At 41.6% G+C, this 14,566-nt stretch overlaps 1 protein-coding gene across 1 annotated transcript in view; it reads left to right on the top strand.

Moving 5' to 3' along the window:
* EXOC4 (exocyst complex component 4) overlaps positions 1–14,566 on the top strand; it is a 716,010-nt gene that overhangs the window by 608,466 nt on the left and 92,978 nt on the right. Inside the window, exon 14 of the mRNA XM_008707579.2 lies at positions 276–454. Within this exon, the coding sequence (XP_008705801.2) occupies positions 276–454 (179 nt within the window). The remainder of the gene's footprint in view (positions 1–275; positions 455–14,566) is intronic.

Below are 14,566 nucleotides of genomic sequence, written 5' to 3'. Positions count from 1 at the left end.
CCAGGGACCATCACTCTCCAGGTGAGGCCCATGCTGGTTCCTGTTGCAAGTATGAACATCAGGGAAACTTCATTCTTCTAAGAACAATGTTTCTCCTGCTGGAATAATTTTAAGCAGGTATATGATAGTTTTCTCACAACAGTAAACCTAGGAAAGATAGCATGCTACGAAATACTGCCAGATAACAACCATGTGCTAGCCCTGCCTGAAACAGTATTGCCCACGCCTCTCTTTTCCGTGCTGTAGGTGAAGTATGTTTCTGCTTTGTTTCTCAGGGCAGCCTTTGGCAAGGAGTCGGAAGTTCTTATTGGGAACCTCGGTGATAAGTTAATCCCTCCGCAAGACATCCTCCGTGATGTCAGTGACCTCAAAGCTTTGGCCAACATGCATGAAAGCCTGGAGTGGCTAGCCGGTCGAACAAAGTCGGCTTTCTCCAATCTTTCTACATCCCAGAGTAAGTATCTATGATGGCGGCGGTTGTGGGGACAGTGGAAGGAACTAGACTGAGTAGTTTCCTTTGAAACGCAGGTGTGTATACACGTCCAAGTTGTCAGAAGGGCCGTGCTAGACCTGTGCAAGAATTCTGCTTTGGCTGCACCTCTCATACTTTGTGATTCTGCTAAAGAAAGTAATCTCGGCTTCCTGTGCGGAGCATGGAAAGCCAAACAAGGTTCACGTTCACATAGCTTGATATTAAACCTTCAAAACATAAAATCCTGGGAGAACGCACCACTGTGTCTCCAGAGCAGAAAACAGTACCTTTGTCCTCCTTACAACTTCTCAAGGATAGAAACTGCCTCAGAGCTGAGCACACGGCTGCTGTTTTCACTCTAACGGCCGTAAAGCTAATGAAAGTGTTTCTAACAAGAGAATAATAGAAGTGACTGAAGGTGCTAGAAAATAGAGACTATGAGAAAAGCAGTGATTCCCGAAAAGGGATGGCTGAGAGATAACTTACAGAATTCAAGGAATGGAAGGCATAGGATATGAAATAAAAATGGGAAATTTTTTTCTATTGAGGACCAATGACTCCGAGAAAAATAGTTTTGAAAACTTTAGGGCACATACACTCTATTCACTAGCGATAAAATAAATGCTTTAGGGCACTTTAAAAGCATGAGTTCAGAAGTATGTGTTAGGTCGTTAAAATAGAAGCAAAGAAACAACGATAGGAAGAAGGAATAAAGCTTATTAAAAAATGTTTATGCTGACAGATTTGAATGCATAAATAAACAGCAGGAAAAAGTAAAATAACAGCAATAACATGAAAGAACCAGAATCAGCTTTGAACTTAATATTAGAGTTAACTGTTAGGAGATAATTAGAAGGGAAAAGCCCTCATTGTTTGGACTGTGAACTTCAGAGTAAGTTATTTATTATCATTGTCTCTTGAAAAGTCATGCTTTGGTTAACCACGGCTTCCAGCTCAAGATGGAAGAGGTGGGGATGAAGCTCACAGGGGTAAATTCTTCCCTGAAATACGTGCCCCCTGGAGGCTCAGAATCCCTTAAATGCTCACTGCTAAACCCTCCTTGTGCTACTTACGTACCTACCCTGAAGCTCAGTGGTGGGTGGGGGAAAACGGACAGAAGGAAGGGGGCTTTTGAGCAAGGTTATATCTCTGCTTTAGAAGTCTTCTTGAAATACTGCTTTTCATTTATACTTTTATTTTTATGCTAATTATTTAACATTACTTTTTATCTGAGTCTAAAATTACATACGTGGTCTCAGCGTCTGTAAGGATAGATTGGGGGATAGGATGGTTTGGGCTCAGGGGTCTGAGCAGATCCGCATCAGGAGATACCCTTAAAAGGCCCTCAACTTTCTAGTCCTGTGAGTATCAGGCAGTCTGTCACAAGCAGTAGTCTAAATTATCCAGTTTTTCTCCCAGCCCCACCTCACTCCACCAAAAATGAAAGTCAGAGCTAACTTCCCTTTTGCTAATTGCCAAATAATCAGTTCTGTAAAAGGATCACACGCTTCTTTCCCCAGTTTCCTTTGACCCCTACAAATGCAGGGCTGCTTGGGGTCAGTTGACTAGTGACATTTGGAAGGGGTCCTCTTGTTTGGTAGGCCACAACATCTAATATTTAATAATGCAGTCTCTTAAAAAAAATAATAATGCAGTCTCTTATTAACAGTGGCTCAGCATTCCAGATTTCTCTTCTGTCCATTTGAAAAGGGTTTTGCAAAGCAAAACAGTCCATAACCTCTACAGCAAGCCCCTGAGTGATTCACACAGGGTAACCTGACATCAGCTGTTTTCAGAAAGAGAAAGATATTCTCTGAGTTATGCTCAACTTTGTTATTGCACGATTTACCTGTTGTGTTCATGTCACTGAGAGTGCCCCATACACTTGATGTCTAATTCTTGCCTTTAATCATCTCTGTTATTCTGACAAAGATCTCTTCTACCACACCCGTTAATACTTTGTCTCCTGTGTTCAGTTGCATTTTATAATGTAAGTTGAACTCTCTCAGTTCTTTTCTGGGCGATCATTCCACCCAGTGAGTGGTTTAAGTGACTGCCAGCATCTTGACGATCAGTACAAAACCCAAGTGAACTGTAATCACTACTTATGTTGTCTTTGCTAAAACAAAGCATTGAGCGAACCTGGTTCATTCTGCTAACAACAAGCCTGGCTCACCCACACTCAGCGGTTCTTTGAATTCCCAGGAGAGATGCCCGTTGATGTTTATAATTTGAGCAAAGCAGGGAATTCTCTGATAATGGGTTACTTTGATTGCCCCATGTCCGTGTGACTCTAGAAAGGGAATAAGGGATGGCTCTTTATTATTCCTTTGAAAAGTGAACCAAATGATTACCTCAGCAAAAGTGTTTCCAAATCTGGAGAGTAGGTAACATGAAGAAAATGGCAGCCTTTTATCTAGCACTCAGGGATACTCAGCAGGATGGGAAGAAATCCAGAAAAGAAGATTTTAGGCTTATTTCTTGCTCCACATTCTATTAACTATTTGGTAAATACGTGGCTTTGCTATCATGACGAAGCTATTAATGTTGATGGAGTAGAGGAAATTTGCAGGAAATGATTTTCGTAGGAGAAGATCTCTCCAAACATTACAGCAGGCCTGTCATCCATCAGGACATCTCATGTCACGCAGAAGAGAGTACTGCACTTCCGTGGCAGGGCATGGTTGCCCATTTGTCCAAGAGGTGAAAGCTGACCATTTCTTCAAAGGTGATTTTGCTGTGTCTTTTAGTGTTTGTTTAAATGTCATTCTGTCTCTTTGCACTTAAAAGGGTCTCCTCGCCTCAGAGAGGTCCTGACTACATCAGAGGCACTGCTCTTACTTTCATCCTACTGCAGTCCTTGGTTCCTGCTCCTTTTTTTCTGGTATCCCCCACCACCCTCATCTTCCTCATACCTATTCTACTTAGAATTCTTTCCATTGAAAGAAGGAGACAAATTAAAGGAAAAATAATGCATTGATGCATAAAACTGGTACACCGAAGGCTTCAGGTATGGCTGGATCCAGGTTTACAAGATAGCATCCTGTCACAGACATGCTTATACACCTGCCCGTGCTCTCTTGTGCACTCTCTCTCTCTCTCTCCCTACCTTTCTGTCTCCCTTCCTCTGTCTCTTGGTATTTTCTCTTTATTGCTTTCCATCTCAGTCAAGCACTTTCTGTATGGCAACATCCTTGGCCACTTGGCCACCAGCAGCCCCAGGATTATTTGATCCCAGACAAAAAAAGCATTTTTCCAAGAGCTCCAGAAGCAGTTCCAGAAAGGCCTTGGATGACCTAGCTTGCCCTTCTCTCATGGGCTCTCCCTGATTCTCTTTGTATAAGCCTGTTTTCTGCCTCTGCTTTTCTCCCCATCTGCAACCCAGTCTCTGTCTCCCACTCCCTGTTTTAGAACTCCTTTTATGTTCAGAACATGGTTTCAGTGCAAAGAAGTTGAGCAGGATCATATTTAGCATTGGGCGTTCAGGATCTCGGTTTATACATATTTTCCCCCATGGATCACAAGTTCAACCTTGTAGTACAGACTCAAGATAACATCTGCCCTTTGTCCTATCTGCTATGTGTAAGAATCCTAAACAAAGACTCTGAGATGAACTGCTCCGGTTCAGAAAATTCTCAGCAAATGTGACCTACATAAAAATTGTTGGAGTGTATTCAGTTTGAACATTAATGGTTTTCTTTTGTAGTGTATCCTTTTGTTTTAGAGATGTGTGGCTTTTAAAAACAGGCTATGGAGAACTGGAGGGGCTCAAGGGCTTATTTTGTCTGCATTGCTTCCTCAGGGGGCCTCCTCTCTGTCTTGGATTCTGTAAAAAATCTCTAGGATTAGAGATCCTAAAACTTCCTTGATTACATATTCAACTCTTTAACCTTACCATCTGGGAGGTCATTTTTTTTTTTCTTTCTTTTTTTTGAAAAGTCCCTTTGCTTCAGTCTAACCCTCTTCTGCCTATTCTTCAGAAATTAGATGTTGAATATTTTCTCCATAAAATACTACGTGTATCTGAAAATACTTCCCTGGCCGCTATCTGCCCATCTCTAGGTATTAAAGACTTCTGGCCTGAAAATCCCAGTCTCTGACTCAAGGGCAACTTCAAACATGGCAGAATTAGGAGCCCAGAGCAGGCCCAAGTTCACTCACACTCTCTTGGTTGGTGAACTTAGCTGTTTGTGAATGTGGGCCCTACCGTAGGTTCCTTTGACCCAGGCTACCCACCTCTACTCATAGTTCCCATGGCTGAATTTCTTGCTGAGCCCACGTGCGTGGATGATAAGCAATAAAATATAATACCCTCGTCTTTTCCACGCTGAACAACCGAAAGGTTAAAACATCCCTCTAACCTCCAGCGTGAGTAAATGTCATAATTTTGGTTTCTGGAGTTGGTTCAGGAATTGTAGTATTAGTTTTACAATTATTTATCTGTTTTTTATTGTAAAAAAATACATAATATTAAATATACCATCTTAACCATTTTTTTAAGATTTATTTATTTGAAAGAGAGAGAGAGCATGCACCAGTGGGGATAGGGTCAGAGAGAAAGAATCTTCAAGCTGACTCCATTCTGAGTATGGAGCCCAAAGCAGGGGGGGCTCCATCCCACAACCCATGGGATCATGACCTGAGCCAAAACCAAGAATCAGATGCCTAACCAACTGAGCCACTCAGGCGCCCCCATCTTAACCATTTTTGAGTGTACAGTAGTGTAGTATTAAATATTGTGCAGCAGGTCTCTAGAACTTTTTCATCTTGCACAACTGAAACTCTATACCCGTTGAATAATTCTCCATTTCAGTGCTGGGTAACCACTTTCTACTTCCTCTTTCTAGGAGTTTGACTTTAGATACCCTTATATATGTGGACTCAAACAGTATTTATCTTCTAGCAACTGGCTTATTTCATTTAGCATAATGTCTTCAAGGTTCATCCATGTTGTAGCATGTGACAGGATTTCCTTCTTTTTTATGGCTGAATAATATTGCATTGTGTGTATCTACCACCTTTTTTTAATCTGTCGGTCTGCAGTGGACATTTGGGTTGTTTCCACTTCTTGGCTATTGTGAAGAGTGCTGCCATGAATATGCGTGTGCAAATTATACTGCTTTCTTGAAATGGAATTATGGCTCGTGATCTTAGAAATCATCTAGTCCAACTCTGTTATTTTGCACATGAGGAAATTAAGGCTTCAGAATGGCCACACTGCATGTCTGTGCCTGAGCTGGGATGGAAGCAAGTCTTCAGATTCCCAGTTTAGTTTTCTCTCCACTACATCGCTGTCTTGACCAGAACCAAGTGTCAGTACTGGCGGGGCTGGCAGGGCCATTCATGCCGTATTTCTATTAAACCGCCCAGGAGGGTCATCATATGTTTTAATGCAAGCGCTTTAATGCCAACATTTAACCTGTGATCATTTCTCATCATCATTGCCAGTGTATAACCAGGATTTCTATTCCTTAGATTTACAGGATTAGTGCACATATCCCTTTCAGATTTCATCATCGTTGAGAATAGCACATTTCTCACATTTGTCACTCTGTTTTTGTTCTACAAGTATTTGCTAACTTAGAAACTCCACCTGTCTTGTTGCCATGTTGTATAATAAATTCTAGACACTGCGCTCTCCTGTACAGTAGCCACTACCCTTGGGTGGTTATTTAAATTTAAATTAAATAAAACTAAAAATTCAGCTCCTCAGTCATGCTAGCCACATTGACAGCAATGCAGTGTTTCCCAAACTTAGCAGTGAATTCTCTCTCCGAAGAACATCTCACAGGACTTTGCTTCCGTGGAACGACTTTTGGGAAACACTGTCCTATGCTATATTTATATAATTTGTTCAGAATCTTTGATTTCTCCCCACACAGTCAGGCCAGGACAGATGTTTTACTATTGCAGGAATGTAATTTCATATAATTGGCAAATGTGCACACCATCAGATGATTTCTGTTGCAATTTGGTTGATTATTTGATTTGTTCAATCATTTTTAGAAATGTTCGCATCAATATAAAATGACTGTGGTTTCCTTTTTGCTTGTTTCAAACTGGGCTGCGATACTGACACTTCTCCAGTGACTGTGCACCTTCCTCACGGTTCGCAAAGACTCTAATAGAATTCCGCACCTCAGTTCATTGTCAAATGCTAATATGTCCATCGTGGGGGTCCAGGGATTGATTTTATTAGAATTTTTATTTTGGAATAGTTGTAGATTCAGAGTAAGTTGCAGAAATGGTACAGAGTTTCCATGCATATCACCCTCAGTGTCCCCGTACTGTTAACATCTTATATTAATATGGTACATTCATCACTACTAATGAACCAATATTGACACCTTACTATTAACTAATGTCTTTATTAGAATTTTCTTCATTTCTACCCAATGTCCTTTTTCTGTTCCAGGATCCCATCTAGGATATCATAATGTATTTAGTCATTATATCTCTTTAAGTTCATCTAGGCTGTGACAGCTTCCTAGACTTACTTTCTCTTTGATGACCTTGACTATTTGGAGGAAAACTGGTTGGGTATTTTGCAGAATTGTCCTTCAATATGGGTTTACCTAATCTCTTTCCATGATTAGATTGGGCTTATGGGTTTTGGGAAGGAAAACCACAGAGATAAAGGCTATTCTCATCAAATTGTTTCAGGAATAACTCCTATCAATGTGACTTATCACTGATGATGTTCCGGGATTGATTTCTTTGCCTCCAATTCATGTAGCCCTCTCCAGACAGTTCCTTCTGAATTCTGGAACGACTTTCCACTTTTCCACCACAAATGGCTTTGTGTGTTTTATCCTTCTAGTGACTATTTTTTAACAGGATGAATGCATCTCTTATAAGCCCAGTGTTTGGACAAGTTGAATAGCTGCTAAAGAAAGTAGTTGTCTACCTTAAACAGTTATACAGTTGATTTGGATTCTATAATCTTATGGGTCTTGAGAGTCTCTGTGTGGGAGGAGCTGTTTTTTCCTACCCTGAGCCACCAGATTAGGGCCTACAGCTACTTCTTAGTTGCCATATGTGCCAAACACTCCTGAATAAACGTACGCAACCGTATTTCAGACAAAGCCATGCTGAGATGAAAAGAGCTATCTGAATTTTCTTTCCTAAAAAAGTCAACATGCAGTGTTGACTCCAAGCCTGTATATGAGTGAGACTTGCTTCCTGGGAAATGCAGAGTAGCAGTTTTCAAAGTTGGCTACCCACCAATGGTAATCAATTGGGAGCTTTTATAATCCTGATGCTGGGCCCCACTGTCATTTCCATTTCATTGTTCCAACATGTGTCCTGGGCATCCCTGAGCCAATCAGATCAGAGGCTGAGAACCACTGTTTTAAAGGATTGGTTCGCAACCTTGGCTTCTATTAGAATCACCTGTGGAGCTTTCCCCACTCCTCGGCGTGGTGGCGGGGGGAGGCCCAGACCACTGTGCTTTTGATCATCTCCCCAGGTGATTCAACAAATAGCCAGGATGGAGAACCACAGATTGAGAGCCCCCCTAGTGTCTTCTTTAATTTCTCTTCATATCTCTATTGGGGAAATTATTTGTAGTTATTTTGCCAGCTCTTCTATTCTCAAAAGCTTGGGATTAACATAGCTTCCCATTTTCTGGACAAGAGCACCGGGCACAAAATGTTATACTTTGAGTCTGTGCCAGAGTCAGGACAACAGCCCACTTCTGCTTCGCAGTTTTTTAGAGCTAGTCAAACTGTGTCTCAAATTTGGGTAAAAATAAAAAACATTCTTCTTACCCTTCTCAAGCCAGCCAAATGAGAAGGGCACAAGGAATCCTTGTCTCCCTTAATACAAAAGGCTGCAATCGCCAAACCGATCAAATGAATGCGGAATTGTGTACAAGTCAATTGTATAACTGAAATTAAGGATGGAAAAGCTCCAGGTGTCTGTATGCTCCCATCCCTCACGTGCATGGTTTTGTGGCATACCGGGAGGCCTTTATGCGTTGCCTACTATAATTTATCGTTTTCTAGAAGACGGAATATGAATTCTCCCATGCTAGAGCTCACTGTCAAGGGCTTTTTCTGCCTTACTGGTAAATGAAAGATAAAATGCAGACCCCTCCACACACACATACCTACTGCTGTATGTTTTTCTGCCTTGACACAAGTGTGAATAAAAATGTCCCTAGGCAAGAGCTCATGGGACACTGTCCTGTTTCAGCTTTACATTTGTCAAACTATTAAGCCAGAGTTTTCCCTGTCATAATTTCATCTGATTATTTTTAATTAAAACTCCACACATGGTAATTCCTCTCTTGCTGCAGTATTTACAAGTTTCAAATATTTGTAGACTGTTATCAGACAGCTCCCCGTCAGGCATTGCTTAGCACGACTCTACATGTTCAGTTGCTCTGATCATCTTTCCGAGGTTAGGCTTTCCAAGCCATCGTCAGTTTTTGGTCTTATTAGTTGTCATTTTCTTGAATCTCCTTCTGTGGCTTCACTCTTTCCATCCTCCTTCCTCTGTTGGTGATACCGTCCACGTTCACTGCCTTGGTTAATTTCGTAAGCGTGCTTTTTTTTTTTCTTTTTTAAAGATTTTATTTATTGATTTTGAGAGAGAAAGAATATGTGAGCAGGGAGAGTGACAGAGAGAGCATCTCAAGCAGACAGCACGCTGAGTGTGGAGCCCGATGTGGGGCTTGAACCCACAACTGTGAGATTGTGACCCGAGCCGAAATCAGGAGTTGGCTGCTTAACCGGCTGAGCCACCAGGTGCCCCTCATGATCATGCTTTTTACTGAAAAAATTAAATTACCATTGGTCTTATAACTCCATCATGAGTTTCCTGCGCACTGTCCAAGTCTAAATTTATTTTGATCTTATTTAATTGACGCTACTTCTACTTTTGTATGAGCTTTTATCACTTTTTAGAATAATGTCCAAGTATGTTTCCGTGTTGTACCCAATTTCACAACTAATCATATGTTTTGTAGGAGTAAAAAACACCAAATGATAGTCTTATGATGATTCCATTTTGTTCCTTTTCAGTCTTAATTGTACTCTGTTATTTATAAACTGATTGAAATTCATCTTAGGAAGGAATTGCGTGGAAAGTTCCTGTGCTTAGGGTATTCACCTGATTCCTAGGACTCTCTTGAAACCCTGTTGTTACGAACAGTAGAGATGCTGGGGGTTCTCTCGTTTTACAAGGAAGACCATCTGGACCCCTCTAGCTCCTTCTCCATACTGGTGCGTTATGCACTATCATTGCTGATTATCGTCCCAGCTTCAGGCTGACCCATGTTGCTTTGCTTTGAGTACATTTTTAAATACTGATTCACAATGGTTAGTCCTCTTCTTAAACCTTTCTGCCCTGTTTTTTCCCTCTCCTCTCATTGAGTGCCCTCACACGGCTCCTAAAGCAGGACTGTTTTTGCCTCTCCCTGAACATCTGTGATGCTCTTTTAAGCTATAGACTGTCTCCCATACTTCTCCTCGTCTAGGAGGCCTATAGCACATATGTGACTTTGAAGTCAGATCCACTTAGAGACACGTGAGGCAAGTTACTGTGTCACCGTAGGGAAGTTATTTAGCCTTTCCAAGCTAAAGAGGTCTCTTTACCTGTTAAATAGGAACAATGACACAATCTCATCAGCGTGCTGTAACCATTAAGTGAGATGATGAACTTGGGAGTTGTTAGCAGTGTGTGCTACACAGCACGGGGACTCAGTATGGGGTTCCTGGGGTTCCTACTCTCAACTCTCTCACGAGAGCTCTCTCTCTCATCACTCTCCTCCCTTAGTGCTGGGTGTTGACCTTCCTCTCGCCCCTTTGGGCTTCTCTGTGATCTCAAGTCCTGTGGTTCCTTTTCAAACTCTAACATCTGTGCTCCTGAATCACTTCTAGTCAGTCATGGCTCTCACTGCACAGAGTTCCCCAGTGTTTCAGAGGTCATGGGAATGTGTCTGAGAATGGACCTGCATCTGAGAGTCACCTCTGTCTACAAGTGCCCATCTGAGAAGCCAAAGTTGAATCGCCGAAAGATACCCTTTTTATTCTTCAAAACTATGAAAAGAGGGCTCAGTTGTTATTTAAAGACAGAACCGAAAACAGTGCCCTTCCTGTCAGTCAGCTGGTCATCTGTAGAGTTCATTGCCCTGTCCTGAGGACTGATTAGAAAGCAGTGCCCAACCTCCCTCGGCAAAGAGGTGATTATCAATTGTGAAGCTACGGAAGCCTAGTGCTGTGGGCATTTCAGTGTAATTGTGGAGCTCTAAGTACCTGTCCATAAAGAATTATGGGGCTGTTTCTCTGAAAACGCCGTTTGTATCCAGAAGGGAAATATTTTATTAAAATATGGAAATATCATGGATTCTTAAGTATGGTGGCTGGGAGCTTCCAACTGAACAATTGTGTCTTCAAACAAAACTATAAAATGGCAACAGGAAGAAGAAATAAAATTGAAAATCTTGAGGAAAGTGGGGAAGCCAGAAGATGTTGGGAAACGAGAGGGCTCTAAAATGGCGTGCTGAGGAGTCAGACTGCAGAGAACAGTGCAGCTGCAGGATTACCTGAGCCAACACCATGCTTAGGGCAGTAGGAGTTGAGCAAAAAATCTAAGGGGACTGATTTAGCTGCCAAATGCAGAAGCCTCTTACAATGAGAATCGAGTGAAAGATTGTACCTGAAGGCATGGATTGTACTATTAAATCTAAGCTCTTATCTAGAGAAGCCCTGAGATAGTTGGGTGCTTTAAAACTTGAAATAAGCCCACTAACCATGACTTAATGAACGCCTCGCTAGAAAAAGAGAGTGTCTTTTAATTTCTTCAGCCATGAAACTAAGTCGAGGGATGCCGCAAAGTGCAGCGGGTAGGAGAGACGAATCCTGACAGGGAAAACGAAGAGGGTAGAGGGCTGGCCCAGATTTAATGGAAGAAATCACCATCGGTGGAGATTGAATTTAGAAAAATGCTCTAAATGTAAACTGGATAGGCTTTTTCAGACAGCTTACTTATTAATCAGTAGTGCATAAGGACCCTTTCCAGACTGCCAGCCCCAGTAAAGTGTGGCAGTGGGGCGCTCTGTGCAAATCGTGTGTGCAGGCAACAGTCCCAAAGGGCGTCACCGTGCTGATAATGGACTCAGTGTTTAGACTGCATTTCATACTTTCAAGGTCCTTTGTAATCATTAATTCTTAATCCCTTATCCCTGCCTCAAGCTGTAGTCGACAGGCCAGCCTTCATTCTCTCAGTTTTACAAAGCATGGTCATGAAACAGAAATTTGACCATTTTGCCCAAGGTCAAAATGGGACAGTGACAGAATCTTTGTCAGAGTGCAGACCACAGTGTCTAGGAAAGCAACATAATCACCTGTTACTGGTGTGCCTCAGAAACCACAACTCAGTGCCTCTGTTTCCGCACGGGGGTAATGCTCCTCTTAGCTGCCTCCCAAAATTACAACAAGATGAATGTGATGCTGCGCTCCCGGCGCGAATGGCACCGGGTGAGCTTTAAAAGGGCACGTGGGTCGGAGCGCCCGGGTGGCTCAGTCGTTTGAGCCTCTGACTCTTGATCTCATCTCAGGTCTGGATCTCAGTGTCGTGAGTTCAAGCCCCACATTGGGCTCCATGCTGGGTGTAGAGTCTACTTAAATTTAAAAATAATAATAGTAATAAATAAATAAAATATATAAATGGGGACGTGGGGGTAAGTGATCTTGACACTCCACCCATTTTAAGAAGCTGAAGCTTCAAAGCTGTACCCCCTCCCCACCCCAATCCGCAATGAGCATCTATTTTGGAACCCAATTCTGTAGTCATTTATTTAGGGAAAGGTTCTCTTACTTTTCTTAAATTCAATACTCTAAATGTATGTCCAGTATTATAAATCATAGAATAAAAATGTAAAAGACCTCCTCCTTCATAGGAGATACAGGTACATATCAGGTGTAGGTTTCCAAGGCACAGTGTTGTTTACTAACAGCAGTTAATTCTGTGTACTGACGTCTGTGAGCTCTGCTCATTGAATCCTGGGTGGATTTGACTGGAATCCTTAACTAACAACTTAATCCAATTTTTATGAAAGGAAGAATAATGAGGACTTTTCTGTACGACTGATGAAAAACCTAAGTGTCTTTCTAGAAAGTAAGAATATCTGATCAGATTCTTCAAGGAAGCAAAAATCCTGTAAATGTCAGAAAGATGTCACATGCTGGAAAACCCCTTTGGTCAAATTCATCTAAAGGAGGTACTATTTGTAGGTGACTTTTCAGCAAGTCTGTCAAAAGCTTCTTGCTACAGATAAAAATTCAATAACCTTTCACTGTGGATGGGCCCCAATTATCACTCATTTAAAAACAGTCCCTCTAATAGAGTATTTTATCATGCTGGACAGTCTCTGCATTGTTCATTATTTAGTGTTTGCTAAGCTGATGGCACTTCCGCTGCACTTTCCTTATCTCTGCTTCTTCAGAATTGGATTTTATATTTCCGAACCAGTCAGATATGACAAGTCATTTTCTTCCCTCTTGTCTTTTAAGAAACGCAAACTTGATTTTTTTTTTTTTTGACAATCGCCACTTAAAGATTAAAGTTATTGGAAATGTCTGTATTAACTAGCGTTGGGACATGTCGTGGAGGACTACTGCATTTTAATTGCAATTGAGGGTTTCCTCTTTTTATTCTTTTTATTTTATAATATGTGTATTCTGTATCTCTTTGGAGCCTCATTCTTCTCAAACACACAGCATATGGCAAAGATGAGGTATTAGGAAGCCTGATGTTGTTAGAAGACAAGCCAAGGTATTATCAGAATTATTATATTATGGAACCTCAGTAAAGGTGGTGATAAGCTACGTAAGTGGGTCTCTCTATATAAAGATCGTCTTCATGTGAGCAACTTCCTGAAAGGAAAATGATAAAGTCATTAGCCTAATACCTCGGGGAGAAATGCAAATTCAAACAATATCGCTTTCTCTATATAGCTCATTATTGAGAATCTTAATGTTCTAAGTCTGAAAAATATTCAGTTCTCTGTGGTTCTTAGTGAACTATTTTTAAAAGAAGCATCTACTTTCTCCAAGCTTTGGAACTGATCTGTAATACAGTGTTTTAGTTGTTTACCTTTTACTCCAGATTCTGTGTTGGACACTGTCATGTAATAGGGCTGTTTTCTACTCAAACTAAGCATCTTCTCTTTCTAGTGAGGAATCTCTGGGAGATTTAGGTGAGGCAGGCTGAACAAAGGATCAGAATAAAGTGGTCACATGTCCTCTTCCTTCTTTGGAAACTCTGTGGGTCTAGTGAGGACCTGTCCATTTCTTCCAAGAGAGTCTCTTTCACAGTTTTTAGGGCAATATAGAACTTCACTCAAGGACTGCGATGACAAGGCTTTGACTTTTTACGGTACAGTCTTTTAAAGAGTGATACCAGGATACTGCGAAAGCACAAGAGAAATCCTTACCAAAATATTAATTTCAAGATTTATGGATTACTATTGTAAGCATCAAAACAAGAAGTAGCATCAGAGTCTCTCTTCATACAGGAATCATGAAGGCCATCCTTTAGGGTCAGCTTTATGAAGAAAAATATTTGCTCAAACTTTACTCAGAGAGAGATGTTCGGAACTTCTGTCATGCCTGCTTCTGAAAGAGGGAGCGTGAGGAAAACTCCTTCGTGCTATTTGTTTAAAGGTACCACAGCCCAATTACCACATTTCTCAAGCCAGCAGCCTTGGGGCTTTTCACAGAAATCTTGGAAGTGTGCTAGAGAAACGCCCCCACAGAAGACTGTTGCATATGCTGCCGTATCTGCCTCGCTCCGGGAAGCGGAGCATGGGTCACTGACGGACAGATGGCTGCCACACGCACCACCAGTGGCCGGAAACTCCGCCTACAAACAAGTGGGAGCACTGCTTCTCTTCAACACGCTACCCAGATTTTCTCTTCTCTTGACCCTGCCCTACCCATGGAATATTGAGGCAAGACCTACATCTGATGTTTTACGCCTGCCTTACTACTGTTCCTCAGCACCAGGGTAACTCGACAGACAAGCATGAGCTTGGCCTTGGACAAGGCACTTTCACTATCATCCGTGGGATTGTTTATGTGACCAGTT

This window comes from Ursus maritimus, unplaced genomic scaffold (assembly GCF_017311325.1).
Source record: "Ursus maritimus isolate PB19 unplaced genomic scaffold, ASM1731132v1 scaffold_3, whole genome shotgun sequence".
NCBI lineage: Eukaryota > Metazoa > Chordata > Mammalia > Carnivora > Ursidae > Ursus > Ursus maritimus.
The sequence above is the reverse complement of the archived record's forward strand: the minus strand, read 5'-3'. Positions and strand labels throughout refer to the sequence as shown.